Source organism: Camelus bactrianus, chromosome 4 (genome assembly GCF_048773025.1).
Source record: "Camelus bactrianus isolate YW-2024 breed Bactrian camel chromosome 4, ASM4877302v1, whole genome shotgun sequence".
Taxonomy (NCBI): domain Eukaryota; kingdom Metazoa; phylum Chordata; class Mammalia; order Artiodactyla; family Camelidae; genus Camelus; species Camelus bactrianus.
Window position 1 is genome coordinate 89,686,435 of NC_133542.1, and position 25,217 is coordinate 89,711,651.

At 42.1% G+C, this 25,217-nt stretch overlaps 1 protein-coding gene and 1 non-coding gene across 5 annotated transcripts in view; both read left to right on the plus strand.

Moving 5' to 3' along the window:
* The window catches only part of FRMD3 (FERM domain containing 3), a 296,579-nt gene that overhangs the window by 22,717 nt on the left and 248,645 nt on the right, over positions 1–25,217 (plus strand). The window contains exon 1 of one of the 4 annotated variants that reach the window (XM_010967414.3): positions 16,317–17,397. The exons of 2 other annotated variants lie outside the window; for them this stretch is intronic. In XM_010967414.3, the coding sequence (XP_010965716.1) occupies positions 17,251–17,397 (147 nt within the window). In that variant the 5' untranslated portion in view covers positions 16,317–17,250. Of the gene's footprint in view, positions 1–16,316; positions 17,398–25,217 lie in introns of those variants that run through there. One more of the 4 variants, XM_074363127.1, reaches the window with a different exon arrangement.
* TRNAG-ACC (transfer RNA glycine (anticodon ACC)) lies at positions 6,211–6,284 on the plus strand. The gene has a single exon. It is a non-coding gene; the product is annotated as a tRNA-Gly (tRNA).

Here is a 25,217-nt window from a genome sequence, read left to right on the forward strand (position 1 = left end):
AGCTAGACTTCTCCCCTGACCCTAGACTTGTATCTACAACTGTCTACTTGAACTGTCAATTTGGATGTCAACAGGCAGTTAAAATTCAGCTTTACCAAAACCAAGCTCCCAGTACCTCCCCTACAAACCTGCCTTTCCTACAGTCTTTTCTATTTTCATGAATGGCAGTTACATCCTTTTGGTTGCTCAAGTCAAGCATTTTGGAGTCATCTTTGACTTTTTTCTTCTCTTAGCTCACATTTGGTCCACTAGGAAAATTCAGCTGTACTTTGAAAATAAATCCAGAATCCAGTCCTTCCTCCTCACCTCCATTGCTATCATCCAGATCCAAATCACCATTATTTCTCATCTAGATTACAGAAATAGATCCCTAATTGGTTTCCCTGCTTCTTCTCTTGAATTCCTCATGTTCTCAACTTATTAGCAAGTGATCCTATTAGTTTGTAAGTCAGATCGTGTCACCTTGCTGCTGAAAATCCTTTGTTGACTTCCCAGCTCTCTCAGAGTAAGGGTCACCATCCTCGCAATTACCTAGAAGTCCCTGCACGATCTGCTCAGCCCACAGTGCCTCCCAACGTGGGATCCTGTTGTTCTCCTGCTCTCTCACTCCAGTCCAGCTGCGCAGACCTTCATCCAGGCCCACGAGTGCCTCAGGATATTTGCCCTCACTGCACTTTTGGCCAGCAACACTACGTTTGTGGTGGTTTGTTTTGCAATAATAGAAAACCGATGTAGATTGAACGACACGAAATTGCTAGTCATTATCCATGGTTGACTTCCAAAATGGCAATTTCATATAGTTCTCCTAATAAATTGCAATGTCCATCCCTACCCTCAGCACTCCTGTTTCCTTTCTCTGCCTGTTTCCCTTCAAAGACTGTCTCACTATCTGTCTTACTGTTTTTTCCTGTTTATTCCTCCTTATTTCTCACTGTAAGGTGAGCAGACACTTCGACCTGTTTTGTCCATGTACTCTCAGTGTCTAGAGGAGTGCCTGGCCAATAGTAGCTGTTTAGGAAATGTTGGTCAAATGTTGCTTGAGTGAATGGAGGTTGGTGGAGGTGGTGGGATTTTTAGCACAGACCACTTTGTTAGACAAAAACTCAAGCTGAAAAATCTGTGGGAACTTGGGGAAAAGACCCCAAAAACCCAGGAGTTCTGTACCTACCTACCTACCTAATTTCAGAGTTTCCAGAAACCAGTATTCTGGAGAATTCTAGCTTCTGTGTTGAAATGTTTTCAATTCAACACAAAACAACTGAAATAAAAATTTGCATGGAAAATTCTCAAGTGATTTCGCTCTCCAGTGACCAGGTCAGAAAATCTGGCAGCCAAATTTAGAAAATTGGAAATGGAAACAGCAGCAGTCAAATGACTGCTTTCCTTACTTCTTGAATTTGAGGCTAAGTGCAGGGCAGAGGAAGGAGACGCTGCAGGCTTCTGAGGGCAGGCTGGGTGCTGGGCAGCACGTTCTCACCCGGCCCCCAGAACAGGTGGGTGCCTGCAGTTGGGCCAGGCTCTTTAGCTTGGTCTAGGGGAGAGTCTGTTTATCCAGAAAGGATCATCTGCAAGAGGAGAGAGATCTCTAATGTTACTGAAGTTTCCCTGTCCATCTATGATAAATGTGCTTTATTAAAAACATGGTATGAGTCTTTTAAAAATGGCATTAAATATCTACTTGTTGTATTCAGTGCAGTTCAGTATCTGAACACAGGTAGCTCCTAGGCCTACCTTCAAAGAGTCTCATTCATACTAGAGTGTTTGTGACTATATCCTCCCTTTTCTTAAACTTTTTTTTTGGCAAAGGTAATAGTCTATCTGGAGAACTTCAAAAAAAACAAAACCGGTTTTGTAATCCAGCCCCTTACTGTACTGGCTGTTTATATTTTCTAATACTATGTCAAATGTTGTTCATATTTATATGCCTTTTAAAAATAGTTACAATTACAGTGCAGATACTGTTTAGATCTTTTTCATTTAGCGTAGTTTAAAATGTACTCGGGCATATTTCTACGTAATCCTCATAATTGTAATGTCAGTGGCTGTATAAGTTTCCCTAGAATTACACAGCCATTTCCATGTTTTTGGAGAGTTGGACTATTTAAATAATGCTTTAGAATCCCACTTAAGAGCCTCTATTTCTTTCACGGGTGGGGTACGCAGAGCTGACTCTGTGTTAGCTGAATAACTGGTGGCTTGTTTGATGTGAAGTGAGGCCATTCCCCCCCATATTTCTCTATTAGCCTGTGTATTACCTAAAATCCCCATCATTAGTGAAGGTCAGCTTAAAGCGTAAACTTCAGTTAAGTGCTTGTTAATTTTCTTTGGAGGGCTAACACAGACATCATTATCACTGTCACGTCCCTGTCGCTAACTAATGTATTAGATTATCCTGCCATTCACCAGCCAGATGTGAAAGGAATGGGACTTGGGACAGCTGGGTCTTGACACGGGGCCGTGGGCAGTATCTCTGCAGGGACTGACGTGTCTCAGGCCCAGAAGCTCTGTGGCCAAAGAGGAGGAAGAGGAGTCCTGATCTGGGGGTGGATGGCCTCACCCTGGAATCAGCTTCCTTACACTTCACCTCTGGGTAACAGCTTGGTCTAGCTCTCACTCTTCCTTGTGGTCCTGCCCTGAAACCACAGCATGTGCTTTCAGCAATCCAGAGTGACACTGAAAGCAGTAGAAGATCTCCAACCTTAAGCACTTTTGTATCTGCTTGCGATGACCTGGAACAGTGGGGTCTGGTGAATACTTGAGGGAACAGGAGCACTGCCCGTGCGATGGGCCATGGTCTCTGCCCTTTGCTTCCAATTCCAAAGTAGCATCAGTGGTCTCTGGATTGTGTCAGCAGAGTAACGGAGTAAGGAAGGCAACTGGAACAATTGTGTACATGATAAAATCCCATTATTATTATTCCCAGGAAATGGGCTCTCTGGGTGAATGAATTCCCACAGTGTTTACATGGGGAAGATTTAGTTAAATATCTCTGGCGTCAACAACCTGACTACCAGCCAACTCCAGCTGAGCAGCCAGAAATCCTTCAGTAGAACATGTCTCCAACATCTGCTGCCTCTGCTTTCTGAGGTGGTTCTTTTCTAACTCTGGCCTGCCCAGCGCCCCCAAGTTGGCCAGCCTGCTCTACCTTATGGCCTCTTGGTGTTAAAAAGCCAGTAATCAGCTCTGATGTGTCCTGGGCTCCCCCTTTGACAAGCTAAGGGGAGTTTCTTTAAGAATTGTGTGTATTTTGTGCCAGCAATCAGAGAGACCTGGTGACCGAAGGGATGGCTCTTGAGCACGGAGAATGCGCGTATCTCTCTCTCTAACAAGCAGTCGTGTATCTGTCCATTCAACACAGACCAGGCCACCGGGAGCTTTGGATACTGAAGGCAGACTGGAGATGTGCTTTCCCTGAAAGGCTGGGCGAAACACTTTCGTTTCAGAAAACTGAAACAGTTTTCTGCTGTGCTTTGGTCAGGGAAAAACCAGTCCTTGTTTTCACCTACTGCTCCCAGTTGGACTTTCACAGTAAGTTGTCAGGTTTTAGGCAGGCTGGCTGTGATGGGAGACTTCATAGTCATGCAAAAGTGCACGCAGGAGAAGGTCCTGACAGTGGTGACTTTTCCTTGGCACTTAATAGGGATTTAGAAAACTCTTCCCACCTTCCATCCCTTTCTTCCTACTTATGTGGAGTAGAGTTGGAGAGGGATATTGAGGCAGTGAGTGGAGGTAGTTCTGTACAGCAGTGGGGATTATTTCCTTATTTTAATTAGCTGAATTGCCAATGTTTTCAGTAGGTCAGTCAACGACCCTTTGATCATGGTCTCCACCGTTGATATGACCACTGTCCTTTCAGATGCTGAGGTCTGACTCAGAGACTCAGCCCTGAGACCCCCGAAGAGGTAGATAGGACTGAGACCTGAGCATTCCTTTCTCACTGGCAACAGCCTTTAAATATCGTGACTGCGAATTTTATGCTAGTTAAAAACTAAGGAAGGGCCCACGGTGTTGAAGTTCCTTCAGAGATGCACACGCTGAATTGGTGCTACAGAGTAGGAAGACCCTCAGGTGACTATTTTAAATAAAGATGTGAGAATGTGTAGAGCAAACAGGTAATTGTTTGAATATTCTTAGTCCAATAAAGTAATGCCAGTGCAAGTGCTCCAAAGACCATCATGCCCTTTGTGGTAGGACAATGTTTGAGCTGTTGACTGGTCTCCCCAGCCCCACGCTCCAGCATTTGTTTTTTTCCCTCTTTAGCAGAATGCAGAGAAGATGTTTCTTCTAGGCTTTGCATTTTGAAAGCCCATGCCCTCTGTGACCTGGAGAGGACTGGGGCATGGCTAGCGTTTTGGGAAGCCGAGGAGAGGCTCCTGTCTTGGACTAGCTCGGGTGGGTAGGGGAGCTAAGACAGCAGTCGGTCAGTGGAGCCAAAGGCAGACCGTCTCCCTGAGGGACCACCAGGACAGCCCTGTGGCTTTGCTTTGGGCCCCCAGGAGCCGGCAGGGAACCAGGTCAGCGCTTGCACCTGAGTGTACATCGTTCACCATCAGAGCCGGGGGCTGGGCTAACCCAGCTTTTCCTCTGGGTCTGTGAAACCTTTACTTCCACGGCCACCAGCCCTTTACTCAGAGGCTGTGCAGCATGATCGTCACATTGTGAGGACAGTCTCCAGACCCTGCACTCTTTCAGGATACCATAGGCCCAAGAGACGTGGTTGTGGGGTCCTAGACACCCCGCAAGTGAGGGTGGGGTAAAGGGGAAGTTCCCGCAACTCTCCCAGGAAGTGGAGGGGTTGGGGGAGGGCAGAGGAAAGACCTTGGGAAGGCCCTGAGCTGGGACTCTGTTACCACAGCCTTGTTACTCCGTAAAAGGCCCGTGTGGCTGCTAGAGGGCCTGGCTTTTAATCACAGCTCTGCTTCTAAGCCACCATGTAAACTTGGACACAGCACTGTATTTCTCTGGGTCTCATTTTCCACACTGTATGCGTTCGTTCATTCATTCATTCATTCACCTTCTCATTCAAAAAATTTTAAATTGAACAATTATTTCCTTACGCTTTACCCCTCGAGTATTTAACAGACAGGTATTGAGCACGATTCATAGGCGAACCTCTGCTGGGCACCGGATACTCAAGCAGATATGGCTCCGTCCCGAGGGAGCTTGCATCTCAGAGCTCCAAAATGAGGGGGAATAAGCGATTGGTCTCTAAGTTTCTGCCAATTAGACATTCTGTAATTCTATTATTGCAAGCTTTATATTGATATCTTGTCTCTTCCCCTCTCCCACCTCTGCAAAAAAAAAAAAAAAAGTAAAATCCTTCTTTCGGTGATTTGGTGACAAAATATTCTTGTCTGAGGGATTGGTTTCAATATTCGGAAATGGCTAAAGGTCATTTGGGGCCAAGTGTGGTGGAAAAGGCAGCTAAGTCCTAGAAAAGAACCAGGTTCCAGGTGTCCTGACAGTGGAGTCTTATGATCCTGAATTTATTTCTGGTTGGAGTCACCTTGAGCACAGCTTCGAATGCCCTGTGGTGGTCTGCCCAGGGATGTGGTTTTTGTAAAGCTTTCAAATCATTTCCCCAGAGCGCGGCCTGCTGACTCCGGAGTAAGCACCTCCCAGCTGCCTGCGGGCGGCTACTCCACCAGGAAGGTCGTGGCAGTGGCTGCCTCGTCATCGCTTCTCGTGGCTCTGCCATTGCCATGGGTCATGTTCTTTCATCTTCCTTCGGAGACTGACAACAAATTCAAGTAATAAAGGAGGACCCAGCTCAGAACCCACTCGTCGTAAATGCTGACTTCCTGCCCACTCTCATCTGTTCATGGAGACTCTTCTACCTTCTGGGTGAAGCCCATTGAATTGAAGATGCCGTTGTCATTCCGCTAGTAACTTCCTAAGCATCTAGTCACACTGTCCCTTGAGTGTCCACTTGTATATCTCACACCCTCTCCAGACCAGGAGCACTCGATTTCATCTACTTCTTCATTCCTTTATTCTCCAAATAGTTACCTGGTAGCAGGCAATGTGCTTGGCTAGGGTGATGCAGAAGATCTGAGTCCTGTTTCGTGAAGCTCATAATACTGGAGATGGATGGACATGAATACGATTAATTGTGATACAGCGTAGCATAATCCATGTGAAAAGCAAGCTTTGGAAGGTGATTCTACTGAGTAGCCAGAAAATAAGTGACGTTAAAAGGATACTGGAGCAGGAAGGGTATAGCTCAGTGGTAGAGCACATGCTTACCATGCATGGGGTCCTGGGTTCAATCTCCACTACCTCCACTTAAAATAAATAAATAAGCCTAATGACCTCTCCCCAACTTCCCCCCAAACCCTCCCCGAAAAGGATATTGGGTGGCTCACAAAATCACTAGGGAAGTGGAAGTGGAACAGAGAAGCAGACTGGGGCTGTTTTTAGGAGTAACACCTCAGAACTTCTCAGAGGAGGCAGTGTCTCCTAACTTCATTAGTAAGGATAAAAATAAGTAGCGGCAACAAAGATGCTCAAAATACAATGGTTTAAAGAATATGGAACTTCCTTCTCTTTCATCTAACAGTTCCCAGGGGAGTAGTCTAGGTTGGTGGTCATCCAGGGACCCAGAATATTTCCAAGTCAGTGTCCCATTATCCCTTAGGGAATTGTCATCACATGGATTATCAAAGCTGAGTGGCTTCCACATCTGAGTCTTTGCCATTAGAAGAGAGAAGAGAAAGCACATTCATAGTCTTGCTTAGATTTGAAACTGGCATCCAACACTCTGCTTATATTGTATTGGTAAGAAGTTAGTCACATGCCTATACTTGACTGCAGGGGACATATAATGTAGTGAGGTAGCCCGTGTCCAGCAATAGAACTATTAGTAGGTATGTTAGTTAGCTATCACAGCAGTAATGCTGTGTAACAAACCCCTCCTAAACGTGGTGGCTTTAAACCACCAGCATTTAGTCTCACTCTCACAAATTTGCTTGTTGGCTGCTGTTCAGTTGACCTAAGCTGGGCAGGGCAGGAAGGCTCTGATGAAGGCTACTGGTTGGCTGGGCACGGTGCCAGGCTGTGGGCGGGGTTCAGGCCCATTCCACATATGTTCATTCTGGGCAGAAAGGGCAGTGACTCTTCGGGGTGTGCTCTTCTCATGATAGAAGTGCACAGAAGGGAACAGAAATGCCTGATGCCTCTGGAGACTCAGCCCAGAAGTGCCACACTGTCACTTTCACCTATATTCCATTGGTCAAAACAAGTCACATGACCTAGCTCAACACCAGTTGCCAGGAAAATACTCTGCCTGCTCTATTGGGAGATGCTGCCACTTCATATAGTAAAGGTGTGGGTGTGTGTAATTCTAATACAGGGAGCACGTGAATAATTGAGAACAATAATTCAACCTGCATCCCATGAATTAAGGGGAGAGTATATTTTGATGGATAGCTTGAAATCTCTGAGACACCTGTTCATTGCTTGGCATTCTTAGAATTTGTATGGTACACTGGGATGAACTGGAAGGAATTTGGGGCCATCCCTATGGGACTTGGTGGAAAAATTCAGGATATACTGATATAATAAGGTAGATAAAATATAAAATATTAGGGAAGATATTAAATATTGAATAAGTATTAAACTTTTAAATAAAATATTTTCAATTTTTTATGAGAAACTTGAGTTTGCTTCTATAAACCTAATTACTTTATTGAAGTATAATTTATAGATGAAAATATATCTAAAGTATACAGTTTGATGACGTATGACAATTTGATATATAACTGTTTTTAGATACCAAATTTTGTACTTGAAAAGGCTACTTTCAAGTCCTATGGAAATTTCTTGTGATAATAGCGATAGCTTTTAAATAACAGATTGGACCATGTGAAATTGCCAGTATTAGGCCGCTCTTGACCTGCAAAAATGGCAATTTCATATGGTTAAACCTAATACAATCAAACTTTGTCTAACAGAGTATTTCAAAATGAAGTTGAGACTTTTCTTTCAGCACACATTGATGTCAACATACTAATCTTGATAATTCACTAATAACACTGACCAAGTGGCACATGTGAACCATTTTAACTTCACCAAGGTTGGCATTTTGCTTTGAATCCGTAATATTTGTTCACAAACACACACACACATTTTACATATTGTTAAACTTAAAAAATTTGCAGCTTCCATTTTACTTCAGGTAAATAAAAGTTAGTTAAGTAAGCTATTTAAGCTACAACTATCTTTCAACAAATCTATAAGGTGAGATTCACTTATAAAAAAGCCTCATTTCAACTCACATTTTTAACAACCCTTGCTTTGAATGCCCATACACTTGAATATGAAAAACAGAGGGGTACACTGATCTCATGCTTCACTGAAAGCTGAAGCCAGATGGACTCTAGGAGCTTGTATTTTGTTAGATTTTCCCATTTTGGTTTCATCTTTCAATGTGCAATTCAGAGCTATAGACAACATTTACATATGCACGCTCTCTCTGAATAAAACAACATGTGTTACTTGAAAATCAAGATTCCAGATAAAATTCATGCTGTACAGGGCTTTTACATCCTTCTGACATTGCAGCAAAATCATGAGTGCACGAACACTTGCAGTGTTCCCATCACACTTCTTATTAATAAAAACATTTATTATGTCAAATAATTGGCATTTTGCTTCTGGGACAAATAGAGTTCCTCAAAGCATTTCTTTTGGGCCTTCTAATTAGTGCTGTTAACCACACTGATTCTGAATTAGTGTGGTTTCTCTATTATGAAATGTCAACCATGTGTCTGCTAATAGTGTCATCTGACACAGGGCTCTTTTCTATTTCCTTTACTTTTGGTGGTCTCAATTAGGTTGTGGACAATTTTCCCACAAACAGATAAATGAGCAATTCTGTATTTATCTGAGGCATTTTAGGTTTAGCTATTAATTACATGACTGTTACCAGCATTCTGATATTGTTGCCAATCTCATAAAAGAATTTTATTTCTTATTTTGAGTATTTAGACTCTTAGGAATGATTGCATCTTTTTCTTTTTAATATGTAGGAATTGGGCTAAGGTGGTGGTGTAGTTTGCATGGGGCCACTCTTTATTTGCTAACTGCAAGTATGACATCTAAGCTAAGGAAAAGAAGACTTAATCAGGGCAGACAAGTCCAAATTTGAGACATTCCTTATAAATTCCTAATTAGTGACTCAAAATCCTTTTATACTGCTGTGTTTGTCTTCTAAGTCTAATAGCTTTTAACTTTTAATTAAAAAACTTCCCATAAATATATATGTGTAAAAGCAAAATATTTAAGTTAAACTTTCAGTGGAACTAGAGGCCTTTATGGCTTCAGAAAATCTTTTGGTCAATATATTTTCAGGTCATCTTCATTCTTTAAAATATCTTCAAACAAATATAAAGGGTGGATTCTGGGAAGCTGGCGGAGTAGGAAGCACCAGGAAACTGTCTACCTACCTAAGCAGTAATTGCACTGGCAGAGTCTGCATGATGTTACTATTTTGGAACTCAGAAATCTATTGAAGGTTTGCAACTTCCAGGGGAAACTTGGATAGTAGATTGTAAATTGCAGTTAATTTCAGTCAATTACAGCTCTTAGTGTGGTAACAGTTATCCATCCCCACCCCTAGCCCAATGGCAGAAACCCTGCACTCATTCCTGGAGCAGCCTGCACACAGCAGGAGCCAGGATGAAAGATAATGACTATAAACATCCAAGAAGCTCAAGTAAGATAAAGACATATATATATATATAAATTAGTCTAAAAGCTAGTATCATTAGTTTATAACTACAAGTTTAGTTTTCTACATAATTTAAGAGACTAATACATTGAAAAAGATTATTAGTTTGTGGTTTGGGGCACACAATGTATAAAGATATAATTTAGTAACATCAACAATTAAAAGGGGTGAAGACAGAAGCTGTAAAGGAGCAATGTTTTTGTATACTGTTGAATTTAAGATGGTATAAATTCAAATTAGAGTTTTATAACTTTAGAGTGTTAAATATAATCCCCATGACAACAACAAAGAAAATAGCTATAGAATATACAAAAAAGGAAATGAGAAAGCAACTTTAAAAATCACAAAATTGTGAGAATTAAATGACATGCTCTTAAACAAGTAGAGGATCAAAGAAGAAATTACAAGGCAAATTAAAAATATTTAGAGATGAATGAAAATGAAAACATGTCAAAACTTAAGGATCACAGTGAAAGCAGTGCTAAGGGGGAAATTTACAGCTATAACTGCTTACAGTAAAAAATGAGAAAGAGCTCAAATCAACAAACTAATTTTACAAGTTGAGACTAGAAAAAAGAAGAATAAACTAAGGCCAAAGCTAGCAGAAGGAGGAAGATAACAAAGATTAGAGCAGAGATAAATGAAATGAAAAGTAGAAAAATAATAGTGTAAATCAATGAAATGGGAAGTTGATTGATTCTTTGCAAAGATCAGCAAAATTGACAAACCTTTAGCTAGGTAGACTAAGAAGAAAAGAAGAGTCAAGGTGGGAAGGTACAGCTCAAGCGGTAGAGCGCACGTTTAGCATGCATGAGGTCCTGAGTTCAACACCCAGTACCCCCTCTAAAAATAAATAAGCCTAATTATCCTTCTCCCACCAAAATAAAAATTAAAAAATAAAATATTAAACAAGGAGACTCAAGTTATGAAAATCAGAAATGAAAGTGCCAGTTCTACAAAGAAAAAGTATAGGAGAGTACTATGAACAATTGTACTCCAAAAACATTGGATAATCTGGATGAAATGGACAGGTTGGCTTAGATCTCTTTCTCTCTCTCTCTCTCTCTCACACACACACACACACACACACACACATAAGAAAATACTCTAAAAATAGTAAGGAGGTTGAATCAGTTATCAAAAATCTCCTGACAAAAAGCCTGAATCTGATGGCTTCTCCGATGAATTCTACCAAGCATTTAAAGAAGGACTAATACCAGTCCTTCTCAAACTTTTCCAAAAGTTGAAGAGGAAGGAACACTTCCTAACTCATTCTACCAGCATTATCCTGATTTGTACAGTGAAAACTACAAAATATGCTAAATCAATTAAAGAAGACATAAATTAACGGAAACACATCCCATTTGTTAGCATTTTGCTTTGTTGCTTCTGGATTTGATGTTTGACTCCATAATTATAAAAAATATTTCTAATGTGATACACCACACCAATAAAATAAAGAACAAAAATCGTATGATCGTCTCAATAGATGCAGAAAAGCTTTTGATAAAATTCTACATCCATTTATGATTAAAAAAAAAAAAAAAAAAAACCTCTCCAGAAAGTGGGCATGGAGGGAACATACCCTAATGTAAAAAAGGCCGTATGTGACAAGGCCATAGTTAACATCATACTAAGTGGTGAAAAGCTGAAAGCATTCCCTCTAAGATCAGGAACAAGACAAGGATGCCCAGTCTCACCACTTTAAACAACATACTTTTGGAAGTCCTGGTCACAGCAATCAGAAAAGAAAAAGAAAGAAAAGGAACCCAAATTGGAAAAGAAGAACTAAAACAGTCACTGCAGATGACATGACACTGTACATAGAAAATCCTAAAGGTGCCACCAAAAAGCTACTAGAGCTCATCAGTGAATTTGGTCAAGTTGCAGGATACAAAATTAATATACAGAAATCTGTTGTATTTCTATACACTAATAACAAACTATCAGAAAGGGAAATTAAGGAAGCAATCCCATTTACAATTACATCATAAAGAATAAAATACCTAGGAATAAACCTACCTAAGGAGACAAAGGATCTGTGCTCCAAAAACTAGAAGATACTGATGAAAGAAATTAAAGACAACACAAGCAGATGGAGAGATATACCATGTGTGTGGATTGGAAGAATTAATATCGTTAAAGTGAACATACTACCCAAGGCGATCTGCAGATTCAGTGGAATCCCTATCAAAATACCAAAGGCATTTTTCACAGAATTAGAACAAATAATTCTAAAACTTGTATAGAAACACAGAAGACTCTGAATAGCCAAAACAATCTTGAGAAAGAAGAACAGAGATGGAGGAATCATGCTCTCTGACCTCAGACTATACTAAAAGCTCCAGTAATCAAAACATTGTGATGCTGGCACAACAGACACATAGATCAATGGAACAGAATGGGGAGCCCAGAAATAAACACATGCATTAGTGGTCAACTAATCTAAGACAAAAGAGACAAGAATATACAATGAAAAAAGACAGTCTCTTCAGTAAATGGTGCTGGGGAAACTGGACAGCTACCTGTGAAAGAATGAAATTAGAATATTCTCTACCATCATATACAAAAATAAACTAAATGGATTAAAGACCTAAATGTAAGACTGGAAGCCATAAAACTCCTAGATTAAAACCTAGGTGGAACACTCTTTGATATAAATTGTAGCTTTTTTTTTTTTAAATTTCTCTCCTAAAGCAAAGGAAATAAAAGGCAAATATAAACAAATGGGACCTAATTAAACTTAGAAGCTTTTGCACAGAAAAGGAAACCACTGACAAAATGAAAAGACAACCTACTGAATGGGAGAAAATATTTGCACATGATATGATCAATAAGGGGTTAATATTCAAAATATATAAATAGCTCACACAACTGAACATCAGAAAAATAACCTGATTTTAAAAATGGACAGAAGAACTGAAAAGACATTTTTCCAAAGAGGAAATGCAGATGCCCAACAGGCACATGAAAAGATGCTTGATATCATTAATCATCAAAAAAATGCAAATTAAAACCACAATGAGATATCAGCTCACACCTGTCAGAATGGCTATCATCAAAAAGAACACAAATAACAAAAGTTGCTGAGGATATGCAGAAAAAGGAACCCTTGTACACTGTTGGTGGGAATGTAAATTGGTGCAGCCACTGTGGAAAACGGTATGTAGATTTCTCAAAAAACTGGAACTAGAACTACCATATGACCCAGTAATCTACTCCTGGATATATATCTGAAAAAAATGAAAACACTAATTCAAAAAGATAAATGCAACGCAACGTTCACAGCAGCATTTATTCACAGTTGCCAAGATATGGAAGCAACCTAAGTGTCCGTCAACAGATGAATGGATAAAGAAGATATGATATATATACAATGGAATACTACTGAGCCATAAAAATGAAATTTCATCATTTGCAACGATATGGATGGATTTGGAGGATATTATGCTAAGTGAAATAAATCAGAGAAAGACAAATACTGTATGATATCACTTATATGTGGACTATAAAAATACGACAAACTAGTGAATATAACAAAAAAGCAGATTCACAGATATAGAGGACAAACTAGTGGTTACCAGGGGAGAAGGAGGGGGGGGGAATGGACAAGATAGGGTAGGAGATGAAGAGGTCCAACTATTATGTGTAAAATAAGCTACAAGGTTATATTGTACAACACAGGCCACTATTTTGTAATAACTCTAAATGGGGCATTACCTTCTAAAACTGAATCACTATGTTGTACACCTGAAGCTTATATACTGTTGTACATCAACTAGACCTCAATTAATAAATAGTTAAGAGGGTAGATTTTATGTTATGTGTATTTTACAACAAGAAGTTAAATGGAGGGGAAGGGTATAGCTCAAGTGGTAAAGCACATGCTTAGCATACACAAGGTCCTGGGTTCAATCCCCAGCACTTCCTCTAAAAGTAAATAAATAAGTAAACCTAATTACCTCCCCCTCTAAAAAATAAATAAATAAAAGTGCAATACATTAAAAAAAAAGTTAAATAAATAACATAAAAAATTCAAAGAAGTGGAGTGCATAGTAAACAAAATGGAATAACTGAAATTTATTTTTCACTTAAATAATAAAAATTCCGAAAATACACAAAACATAAATATTACTACCCCATATAGCACAAAATATATTAAAAATGAGCCTCCTGAAATTGTAAGAGTACATTTAATGATTAGGATTCATTATATTTCTTTTTTTTTTTTAAGAAATACAAAGAAATTCCAGCAATACCCTGAATTTGGCTAACCGAAAATTTCAGAAGCAAATAAAAAATAAAAAGCAAGAAGGAAGAATTAATAAAAGTCAATCAGTAATTTAATAGCAAATAATGTCAACAATGAAAAACCAAACTTATTTTTATATTAGTAGAAAAATTGTGAAAATTAATTTTACAAGAAAACTAAATATTTTATATTTATCTGAAAGGCAAAGCATCTCACGGACCAAAACCAAATTATGATGAATTATGATCATCTAACGGGCAGTCAAAGGCAAAGGCAGGTGTCAATTTATTTGGATAGTAGGAAGTCACTGGAAAGTGCAAATTAAGTCAACAAATTTAGGTTTATTTACACACATACTTTTCAATTTAAATTAGCAAAACCTTGCAATTCTTTTTCTTCCTGGAGTTGACTTTGTAGTTGGTTTTCCCAGTGTGCTTGGATCTAATATAAGCATTAAGAATGAGAGTAGTCAGAGGTGGTAGGTGTGGCAGAGGGGTGGCAAGGAGATAGGCTTTCGTTTCCAAGGTAGTGCCTCAGGTGAGGTCAGAATAATCTTTAAACAAGGCAAACAAGTCTTCCATACGGGTACGGGAAAAGGCTTTGCTTCAGCTGTCAAGAGGGACTTGGAAGCTCGAATTACCCATTTATGGTCCCATTTCTATTCCCAGATTCCCACTCTTCCCTGATGATCTCTCTTTCTCATGAAATCTAGTGAGGTTGATCATTCAACTGACTTTGTAATTTGGCAACTTGTAGACAGAATTTTGAGTTTGATTTTTAGCCTTGTGGCTCAATTAAAAAATTTCTTTTAGCTCTTGTCATAGAAAGAATATAGCTTTTTAAAAGTCGTGAGCTGAGAATTTAGGACTCTGAGTGTGTCATTGCTTTTCCTCAAATGGTCCGGTTTTAAGCTCATCTCTTGAGTTCATTTTTTGAATTCCTCTTGCTCTTCATGTTATTTTTTGACCACGGCCACTTGGTTTCTCAAAGCCTTGCCTTCAGTGGGTACTCTGCTTCTGGTGACCATATACGGTATTAGCTATTTTTCCACGTATTCCAAGGGCTTCCAGAGCCCACATTATATTTGTTGAATCTCAGCCTCCCAAACCAGGCAGGTAGCCAATCTCAGATTCTCATTTCCTCAAAATGCTGTTGCTTGCAATCCCGTTTTGGGTGATCTTCGTTCTGTCCTTTGTCCTACTGTCCTTATTCTGCTTCCTTGAAATTTGAGGTAACACTTTTGGGGTATTGAGCATGACTCTTTTGGAGCTATAATAAAGAAGGAGAAGTATGTCGCCTTTAAAGAAAAGCTTGGGTTATGTTGAAAGGTGACTTTTCTTTGATCTCTAGGCTATCTTAGATCTGCTCTTTGGGGTGGGAGAGATGATTCAACCCCAGCTGCAGTTTTCGTGCTGGAGTGGGACAGTCTCAGTACTGCATCTCATATGCATATGGAGCTTTACAGAGGACACACTGTCACCTGCCCTCCACTGGCCTTGTCATCCCAGCGTCTCGGCCACCTGTGAGATGGGTGGAACAAACACAGATGTGCTCGCCTTTGAAGTTGAGAAAAGAAAGGAGGAGACTTTCCCAGGATCCCCAGTGTTGGCCAGTAGTGGGGCTAAGAATCTGGTCCACATCTTCCCAGACCCTCCACACTGACCTCCCCTTCAGGCCCTGCCCTAACATTCATCAGCCCAGAACAAGGGTACACATGGAGACCCACAGACTATGATCTAAATATTTACCAGCAGTAATCAAGCTATCAACTGTTAAATAAAATACACTCCATCCTGCTATCTTGACAGTTGGGGGTTTCCAGAATCAAATGCTGAGACTGAATTTAGCAACACGGGAGGAAGCAGGAGCAGGCGGAGGGAGGAAACCGACTGCCACGCAGGCCCCAACCCCACGGGGAGTCCTGGCGCATACATGGACCATCAGAGTGTATCTGCTGTATGACATGGCTTGGCCATCTCTCCCCACCCCAACGACAGGATGAGGGACCTCTGTGCAGCTGCAGCAAGAGCTGGAAGTTGGACAATAAGTCCCTCCTCTAACAAATACTCTTAATAAGCATGCTTAGCTCAGTAAAAGGCAGCAGGACGAGAGCCCCTCCTCTTCCCGCTCCTGGACGTCCTGGCCTCCACATCCAACCTCCATCCACCTGCCTCCACGGCCGCCCTTGGGCCTGTGGGCGCATCACACAGGGCTCGAGCCACTCTGGGGAAGACAAAGGGGCAGGAGACCCCCATCTCCAACATACTGGAGGCGGAATTCCAGGGTCACCAGTACCCAGAGATCCTAAAACGGGAAGGCGCACACCTCCATTCTTGGGCAACGGGGGAGTAAAAGGAAGACCCCCAAGGGGGGGGGGGATGGTGGAGGGGCAGGGTAGGAACCCTCTTGCTCAGGTCTAAGGTACTGCTACCAAAGATCATACTGAGATGTCCGGAGACAAAAATGAGAAATTGCTTAAGGAAGGTTCTGAATTTCTTAGAGAAGGAGATTGACTCCCAGTTAATATTAAATAAAGGCTTACAAAAATCCCCGTGAGCACCAGGTATTGTTACTGTTAGCCTTATTTTTGCTGTAGCCGGGCCAGGGCCTCAAGTCACTCTCGGGGTTCGCCCTTGGTCCAATAATCCTCTCCCGCGGTGGAATCCTCCCTGCGGGTGTAGGGCAGGATCGGCCACCCCCTCCCGCGGCCAGGTCCCTGGAGCCGAGCCGAGCTGGGCGCTGTCGGGCGCGTGGGGGAGCCGGGGCAGGGACGAGCGCGACCAGGAGCCAGAGCTCTAGCGGCCGGAGAGGGAGGAGGCTGCCGGGCCCAGCCTGACGCAGAGGCGGCGGCGGTGGAGCAGGCCACTGGCCACCAGCGCCAGCCTTCCCTCCGCCTTCTTCTGCCGCGGCTCCTCGCGCGTGGGAGTGAGTGCGTCGCGAGCCAGCCGGGGGTCACGGGCTCCGGGCATCCTCTGCAAGCGAGCCCCGGCAGAGGGAGGCGCAGGAGCGCGCGCGAGGGGCGGAGGCAGGGAAAGGAGCGGGCGAGGCGGAGGCGAGGCAGCGGAGGGAGGGGAGCTAAGGGAGGGAGGGACCCGCCTGCCGCGCCCCGGCCGCTCGGCATGTGTGGCCGCAGGCGCCCGTCGCCGCTGCTGTTCCGGGGCTGAGCCGCGCCCGGGTGTCCAGGTCCGTGCGTGTGCGAGTGTCTGTCCGCGCGGGCGAGCGCCGCGCCGGCCTCGAGCCTTCCGCTCGCTTCCCCGGGCCGTGGTGCATGTTCGCCTCTTGCCACTGTGTGCCGAGAGGCAGGAGGACCATGAAAATGATCCACTTTCGGAGCTCCAGCATCAAATCGCTCAGCCAGGAGATGAAATGCACGATCAGGCTGCTGGACGACTCGGAGATCTCCTGCCACATCCAGGTGCTGGCGGTGCGGGGCTAGGGAGACCGGGTACGCGCTGAGCGCAGAGATGGGGGGCCTCTGCTGGTGGGCGTGCGCGGGCAGGGGAAACCCACCCGGGAGCCTGCTAGAAAGCCAGGTTTCGCTTCCTCCGCCCTCTGAAGCTGCGAGCCCAGCCCAGGGATGGGGGCACTGTCCCCCGGAGCACCAGGCGCGCTAATTTATCTGCTCCCGGGCCCCTTCCTCTAGCTTGCACCCTGAGCGCACGTCTCGCTGCGCCTAGGCTCGGGGCGCGGGGCAGCTGCCTGCTGGAGGACTCTAACCCCACTGTTCCCTACCCCGTCGAGAAATAGGAGCTCCAAGAGCCGAGAGGGGTACCTGCATGTCGCCCACTCTTCCTTCCTCCCTTCCTCCACGTGGAGAAGTCATGCACCAGCCTGGGTTCACTCATTTCTTTTTCTGGCGCCCAGGCTCCGAAGGTTCCCTGAGACCCAGGGGCCAGCTCCCGCTCCCTGCCTCCCCTCTACTGGTGGCCTTTACTTCTCAGCGTGGGGCGGCGGCGAAGTTTCCCAGGAGTGGAAGAGGCCAGGCAGCCCGGGGCTCCAGCCTTAAAAGATGGGGCGTGTTCTGCGCGGAGCTGGAGCTACCTCAAAAAGAAATCATATGAAATCTGAGTGTTTCAGAGTTAGGAAAAGGGCTGTGAGGCCAGCAGGCAGGGAACTCTGCAGGATCGGGGTCCCGGGAAAGAGCGCCCTTTAGAAAATTGGTGGACATTTGCTCTCATCCAAAGTTGGAGAAGGCCAGAGTTGTTTGAGTGAAGGCAGCTTTGCTGGGAGCCCCATCCTCGGCTATTAAGTGCCTCTGGGCTTGCAGGAGATCTAGTGTAAGCTGTAATGGGGTGTGTGTGTGTGTGTACTTTCCAGTGCGTGTATATGTAGGCAGAAGGGTGCCTTAACCATTACTCATTTGGGGTGTGCAATCTGGAAAGGTCGTGTCAGGGTTCAGCACTATTAGCTTCTGACTTTTAAATCTATTTACTTATCTCTGGGATTTCCTCTTCTCACCTACCCCAAGTCTTGAAATTCCAGGACTGAGCTGTTTTTTAAAATACTGGGCACTCTACCCCGTTCTTGTGAGAGAAGAATGGGGGCAGCGTCTCCCAGCAATGAGAATCTGCCTCTGCCCTGTGTGTTAACCAAGAATGAATGAATGGTCTTTCCATTTTTTTTTTCCTATGAGAGTTTGTGACATGGTGACAGTGGCAACTAATTTGTAAGCGACAGCTGGGTAAGTTTCAAGTCAGGAGTGTGGTGCCCTATGACCTCCCAGGAAAGTAGGCTCTCACTGACTTTTCTGGAGGATCTTGAATTTCATTATGAGCTGAACACTGCTGCTAAACTTAATAATAAAAGGATTAGCAGGATAGGCAGTTTTTCTGCTGCCACAGGGTTGCACAGAAGCATTTGGCATGTACTGTCTTGTGATCCAGAGAGTAGTTTGTGCACTTTGCTTTAAGTCCTAAAATAGGTGTGCGAGAACTTTAACTCATGTTGAATGTGTAGATAAAGAAGGGGCTGGCAGCAGGGGGTGGGGCTGTTTAGTTCTCCTGAGCTCTCTTAGCTTTCTGTCTTCCCTATCCTGTCCCAATCAGAGTTGACACTACTGTTTTTTTCCCTTCTGGGGAGGAAGCCTTCCTTAGAATAGATATTCTCCAAAGGACATGCATTTGTTGTCTGGTGTTCTGGGAAACAATAAATTGTAGCCAGTCTAATAACAATTTGGAACGTTAGAGTTTGCACGGGCCAATTGATGCCAAAGAGGTTAAAATGGTATGTTCCAAAATGTTGATTTTTGGCATTGCTTTAAAAAAATCAAATCTTTTATTTGGAGTCACATCTGCCCCACATAGTGATTATCATTTAACCAATTAAAATGAATTAAAAGGTTTTATTTGGATGATTTTGGACCTTAGACCTTCCTAGAGTATTTCAAACCCGGGAATTGAAATTACACTTCTGAGTAGAAGGTCACAAAAAACTTTCCATTTGTTTAGGGTGAGAACAAAATGTTTTTTTTTAAAGATCCTTTTGGAGTCACCAGGATATGCCCTGGGGAATCCATCTGTCTTTCCTTCCTTGCTTGCCTTTTTCCTCCATGCCAGGGACTCACAAAGTTAAAGGAGTGTCACACAGACCCTCCGTCCCTCTATAACCTGTACAAAATGCGTGTTATGGATGTTTTTTTTTTGCAAAGTAATAGCATTAAAATATTTTTTCCAAGTTATATAATTTTGGTGGTTATTGACAAAGAAAACTTTCGAACAAACAACCTTATGGCTCAGTGTCAGAAGCCTGATAGCCAGCTCCAGTAGGCAATGCCAAGAGTCACCTGCTCTGTCTCTTCAGAGGGTCTAGCATGCTGTCCTGTCCTGTCATTTGCAAGTGAATATTTAGGTAGAATGGTAGAGAAATTCCAAATGGGTGGGGAGCCAAAGGAGAGTCTAGGGCACCAGACAGAGGCCCCGGGAAGGGGAAGAGTTGCTGAATGTTCCCTGCTGGGCTTTTCTGGCTGAGTCAACCCTTGAAGTCTGGAGACAGTAGAACGACATGGCTTAGCTCTAACTTCTTTCATTCAGTCTTGCTGCTTTAAGGAGAAGGGAGTTCTCGCCATCTTCCCCATTCTGTCCATGTTTTCAGATGCTGGCATTGCATTCACAGATTCTTTTAATGAACTTGCCATTTTTAATGCTGACTTTATGGACTAAAATACAGACTTTCCACATTATTTATTTTTAGCAAATCCTGGTAAACATGGCTGGTATCACTGTAATTGGCTGGGAACTTGTATTTGTATTTGAATAGAAATCCAAGCATTGTGCTTCACACATAGTAGGCACTTAACAATTATTTATAGATGTCTATTGAATAATTTCTAGACTGTTAAATTTATGAGAGTAGGAACTTTATTTTGTGGTCCTTACTGTTCATCAAGGAGTTTTCATTACCTCGAGTAGAACCTGGCATATAGTTGTGTTCAATGAACACTTGTTGAATGAATGAATGCCACTGGCCCAATATTTAACGTAGGTCATTGCCTGTCAGCATGAGGGTAGCATGACAACAGTGGATTGGGAATCAGGACATTCGTGGTTTTGTTATGTAACCAACCAATTGTGTGACATTAAGTGAGTCATTTGACATTTGGAATCAATGTTTCTTCTTTTGTAAAGCAAGAGAGTTGCGTTAGAATGGATGGCTATAGTTTAATTATTACCTAGACCAATTACATTTGAATGAAACATTGCTGTTGACAGAGTGGTTGTATTCACGTGATCTCACGTGATTTTCATTACCTCCATTGTTATTTTGTTATTAAGTGTTAAAATATTTAGAGAGATTAGGCAACTTGGGTCACCTGGCAAGTAAGTGGGTTAGAACCTATCTCATTTGACTCAAAATCCAGACCTCTTTCTTCTCTGAAGCTGCCGCTTGAGACTTGAGAGTTAGGATGCTTTAGGCTGCAAATCAGAGAGTGGCCAAGTTTAAGTGGCTTCAATAATAAGGACACTTATTATCTTACCTAATGAGAAGTCCAGAGGTAGGGCAGCTTCAGAGTTGTTCAGCAGCTCTGCATGGACCCAGGTGCTTTCCATCTTTCTACTCTGCCATCCTCAACACGTCACCCATGTCACTTATGGCCATCATGATTACAGGGTGACTGCAGTCGTTCTGAATGTTGGTCCAGCACCACCACACCCACCATATTAGAGGTGGTATTTCCTCCTGCATTTCTTTTTGTCACGGAGGAACACCTTTCCTGGAGGCCCCCATCAGTCTTCCCATCAGATCTCATTGGCCAGGATTGGATCATACACCCATGCCCTAGCTACAAAGAGTCTAGGAATGTGTAAAGTTGTTATTTGCATTCTTCACTCCCTATAATGGGAGGTGGGCTTTGACATCATAGAGGCATTGGAGAGGGGGTGTGTGTGTGTGTGTGTGTGTGTGTGTATGTGTGTGTGTAGTGGAGGGTGGGAAAGTGCTGTTGGTTAAGGAAGCAGTAGTTTCTTTCAGAATAGGTCAAATTGAGTTACAATTATTGTTACAATAAAATGGGCAGGAAAGTTTAATAAGATGTTCGCTAAGCCCTGGCATATTTTAGGCAATCTCTGTGTGATCAAATTCTGTAACAAGAAAAGTTATAGCATAATCCTTTGTAGTTTGTGCTGTTAGATATCGGTTCCATTCCTACTGAGCTGGTAGATTCTGGGCAGCTACGAGCCATCTTGTACAGAGCAGGCATGTCTGCTGTTGTTGAAGTGGCAGTGTGACCAATTGGTTGAGAGCTTACATTCTGGAGTGCGACTTGCTTGGGTTTGAACCCTGGTTCTACCATTGATTAGCCAGGTGATTTTGAGTAAGACTCTTTACCTCTTTGGGTCTCAGTTTCCTCATCTGTAAAGTGGGGATAATAATGGCACAGACCTCATGGGCTTGTTATAACAATTAAATGTGGAATATATGCCAAGTGCTTAGTACCTGGCCCATAGGAAGAGCTGATAAAATATTGACTGTTGTCTTACTATTATGTGAAGGTATATTAAATTTAATCCTAAGTAGTGGAAAGCTTTAGCTTATAACCTAATGTCTTTAAACTCAGACTCCATCACTTCCTGACTGTGGAAGACCTTAAGCGAGTCACTGGGCCTCCCGTTTTTTATCTGCAAAATGGGCATGATAATTCCTCAGTTGCTAACTTCTTTTGGATTGTTGAGATGATGTCTGTAAAGGCATGTTGTAAATGTTAAAACATCACACAAGTGTAGAATACTTTTCTCATTAATTTAGTTGATTAAAAAAGGGACAGTAGTTTACTGCAACAGGAATTGCTCAGGTACAAACATACATATGTGCTGTGTATCAGGCCCCAAAACAATCCTGCTGGTGAAATCTGAGCATGGTCTAGCTGACAGCCACACCCTTTCTGCTAGTAAGGGCGATCCAACACTTTTCTCTATCAAACTTATCTGGAATGCCATTCAGAGTACAGTGACAAGCAGACACAAAAGGAACAGAAGAGAGGGACAGTTTGTTAAATACTGTGGTCTAATTCTGATGTGTTTAGGCCTAGATTACACGGGCCAGCTCTTTGTATTAAGTATATTCTGACAAAAAAGTAATGTTATTTCAATGGTCTGCTAAGATCTTATCTCTTGATGTCCTCAGAGCAAAGACAGAGTGTATTGACTGTGCAGAGAGTGCAATACTGTTAGCTCCACGTCATTTGGACAGTTTATCAGCCGAGTGCTTTTAACTACATCTGACAAATTCTAGTTGAAACTGGCTTTAACATTAAGGACATTTACTGGATCATATATCCAGAAGTCCCGAGTTAAGTAAGGACCTAATTCAAGGACTATCCTGGGAGGCTTTGTCCTCAGACCTGATAGCGAATTGGTTATGGTAATTCCAGTTCTCACATTTCCATGGAACACCCTCCAGAGGAAGAGAGAAACCATTTCCGACTCAGCATTCCAAGCCAACATGCTGCAGTCATTCTGATCAGACTTCTAGGTCACGCGCCCACACTGCATGAGTGACTGTAATCAGTGGAAGGGAATGGGTGACCAGAACCTAACACTGGGTCTCGGAGTGGAATCGACTTCCTTCCAGCTGGTGGTCTGCATGGGGGAGAGGTCAATACCTGAAAATCAAGGCTCTCTTCTGCAGGAGCAAGAGGGGAAGGGGAGAGGTTGCTAGGAAGATTACCCACAGTATCCACACTAGATGCTTTGTCTGGGTCGGTGGTTCTCGAAGTGTGTTCTGGGGACTGCCAGAAGTCCCTGAGATCCTTTCAGAGGCTCTGTATACAAGGTTCAAACTAATTTCATAAAGGTACTAAGATGTTATTTGCCTCTTCTGAATAAAACAGTTTTATTGAGATATACCTCACATGCCACAGAATTCACCCACTTAGTGTACAATTTAAGATATTCACAGAACTGTGCAACCGTCACCGCATTAAATTTTGAAACATTTTCATCATGCACAGAAGAAACCTTGTGCCCTTTAGTAGCCATACTCTCGCTTCCTCCAAACCTCTCAGCCCTTGGTAACCATTCATCTACTTTGTCTCTATAGATTTGCCTATTGTGGACATTTTATAAAAATGAAATCATATAATACGTGATCTTTTCTGTCTAGCTTCTTTCACATAGCATAATGTTTTTAAGGTTCCTCCATGTTTTTCCTATTTCTATTGTATGGATAAATCATGTTTTATCAGTTCATCAGTTGATGAAATTTAGTTCCGCCCCCCCCCCCCACCTTTTGGCTATTACAAAGGATGTTGCAGTGAACATTCCTGTAAAATTTGCAATTTCTCTTGGGTGTCTATCTGGGAGTGAAATTACTGGGTCATATAGTAATTCTATGTTTAATCTTTTGAACTGAACAATTTGCCAAACTATCTTCTCAAGCAGCTGCACCATTTTGCCTTCCCACCAGTAATGTACAACGGATTCAACTTCTCTACATCCTTGTCAACACTTGTTATTGTCTATTTGATTATAACCATCTTAGTAGGTGTGAAGCGATATCTTATTGTAGCTTTGATTTGCATTTCTTTGATGACTAATGATGTTGAACATCATTTCATGTACTTGTTGGCCGTTCGGGTATCTTTTTTGGAGAACTGTCTATTTGAATCTTTTGCCCATTTCAAAGTTGGATTGTCTTTTTATTATTGAATTCTGGGGGTTCTTTATACATTCTGGATACAAACCCCTTATTTAATATATGACTTGCAATTTTTCTTCCATTTTGTGGATGTGGGCTGTCCTTTTACTCTGATGGTGTTAAAATTTTAAAAATTTTGATGAAATCTGATTTTTTTTTTCTATTGTTCCTTGTGATTTTGGTGCCACAGCTAGCTATTGTGTAATCAAAGGTCCTGAGACTTATACCTATGTTTTCTTCAGTTTTATAGTTTTAGCTCTTACATTTAGGTCTTTTATTAATTATTTTATTGATGTAATTCACATACTGTAAAATTCACCATTTTAAAGTGTAAAATTTAGTAGATTTAGTATATTCACAAGGTTGTGCAGCCATCACCACTACCTGATTCCAGAACATTTTTATCATCCTCTCAAATAAAACTGTGCCCATTAATAGCCACTCCACATCTGATCCATTTTGAGTTAATTTTCATGTATGGTGTGAGGTAAGGGTCCAACTTTATTCTTTTGCATGTGGCTATCCAGTTGTTCCAGCGTCATTCATTGAAAAAATGATTTTTCTATTTGTCACCCTTGTTGAGATGTTGTTTGCCTTTTCCACTTTCATTTTCTCACAAGTATACAGTGGAGTTTTCCAGAGACTGCATGATATGTGATATTGCAATGCACTGAATACAGAAACAGATGTGGGAATCCAGCTGTCTTCTACTGAGCCAGGCATTAAAGACATTTGCAAAATGTAAAATGGTTCTACTTTCTCACTGAATTAGTTTTTTTGCTTTGTAAAATAAAGTTATTTTTCATAAAATATGTATGTTCATGTACAATGGGTTTATTATTATTATTTTAAAATGAATCAATAATTGAATATTTTAAAAAATTATCAGCAAACACTGAGATATACAACCCAAGTAAACAAGAGTTCTGTAGATCCTCAGTTGTGTAAAGAAATTTTGAGGCAACAAGCTTAAGAATTTTCGGGTTTTGGTAACTGTCAATATACTGAATTTCATGAAAAATTTTAAAGAACCCTAAATAAAACAACATAGAACTCCCATACATCTTGAACCTCCAAGATTTCAAGTTATAAGTACTTGAAATG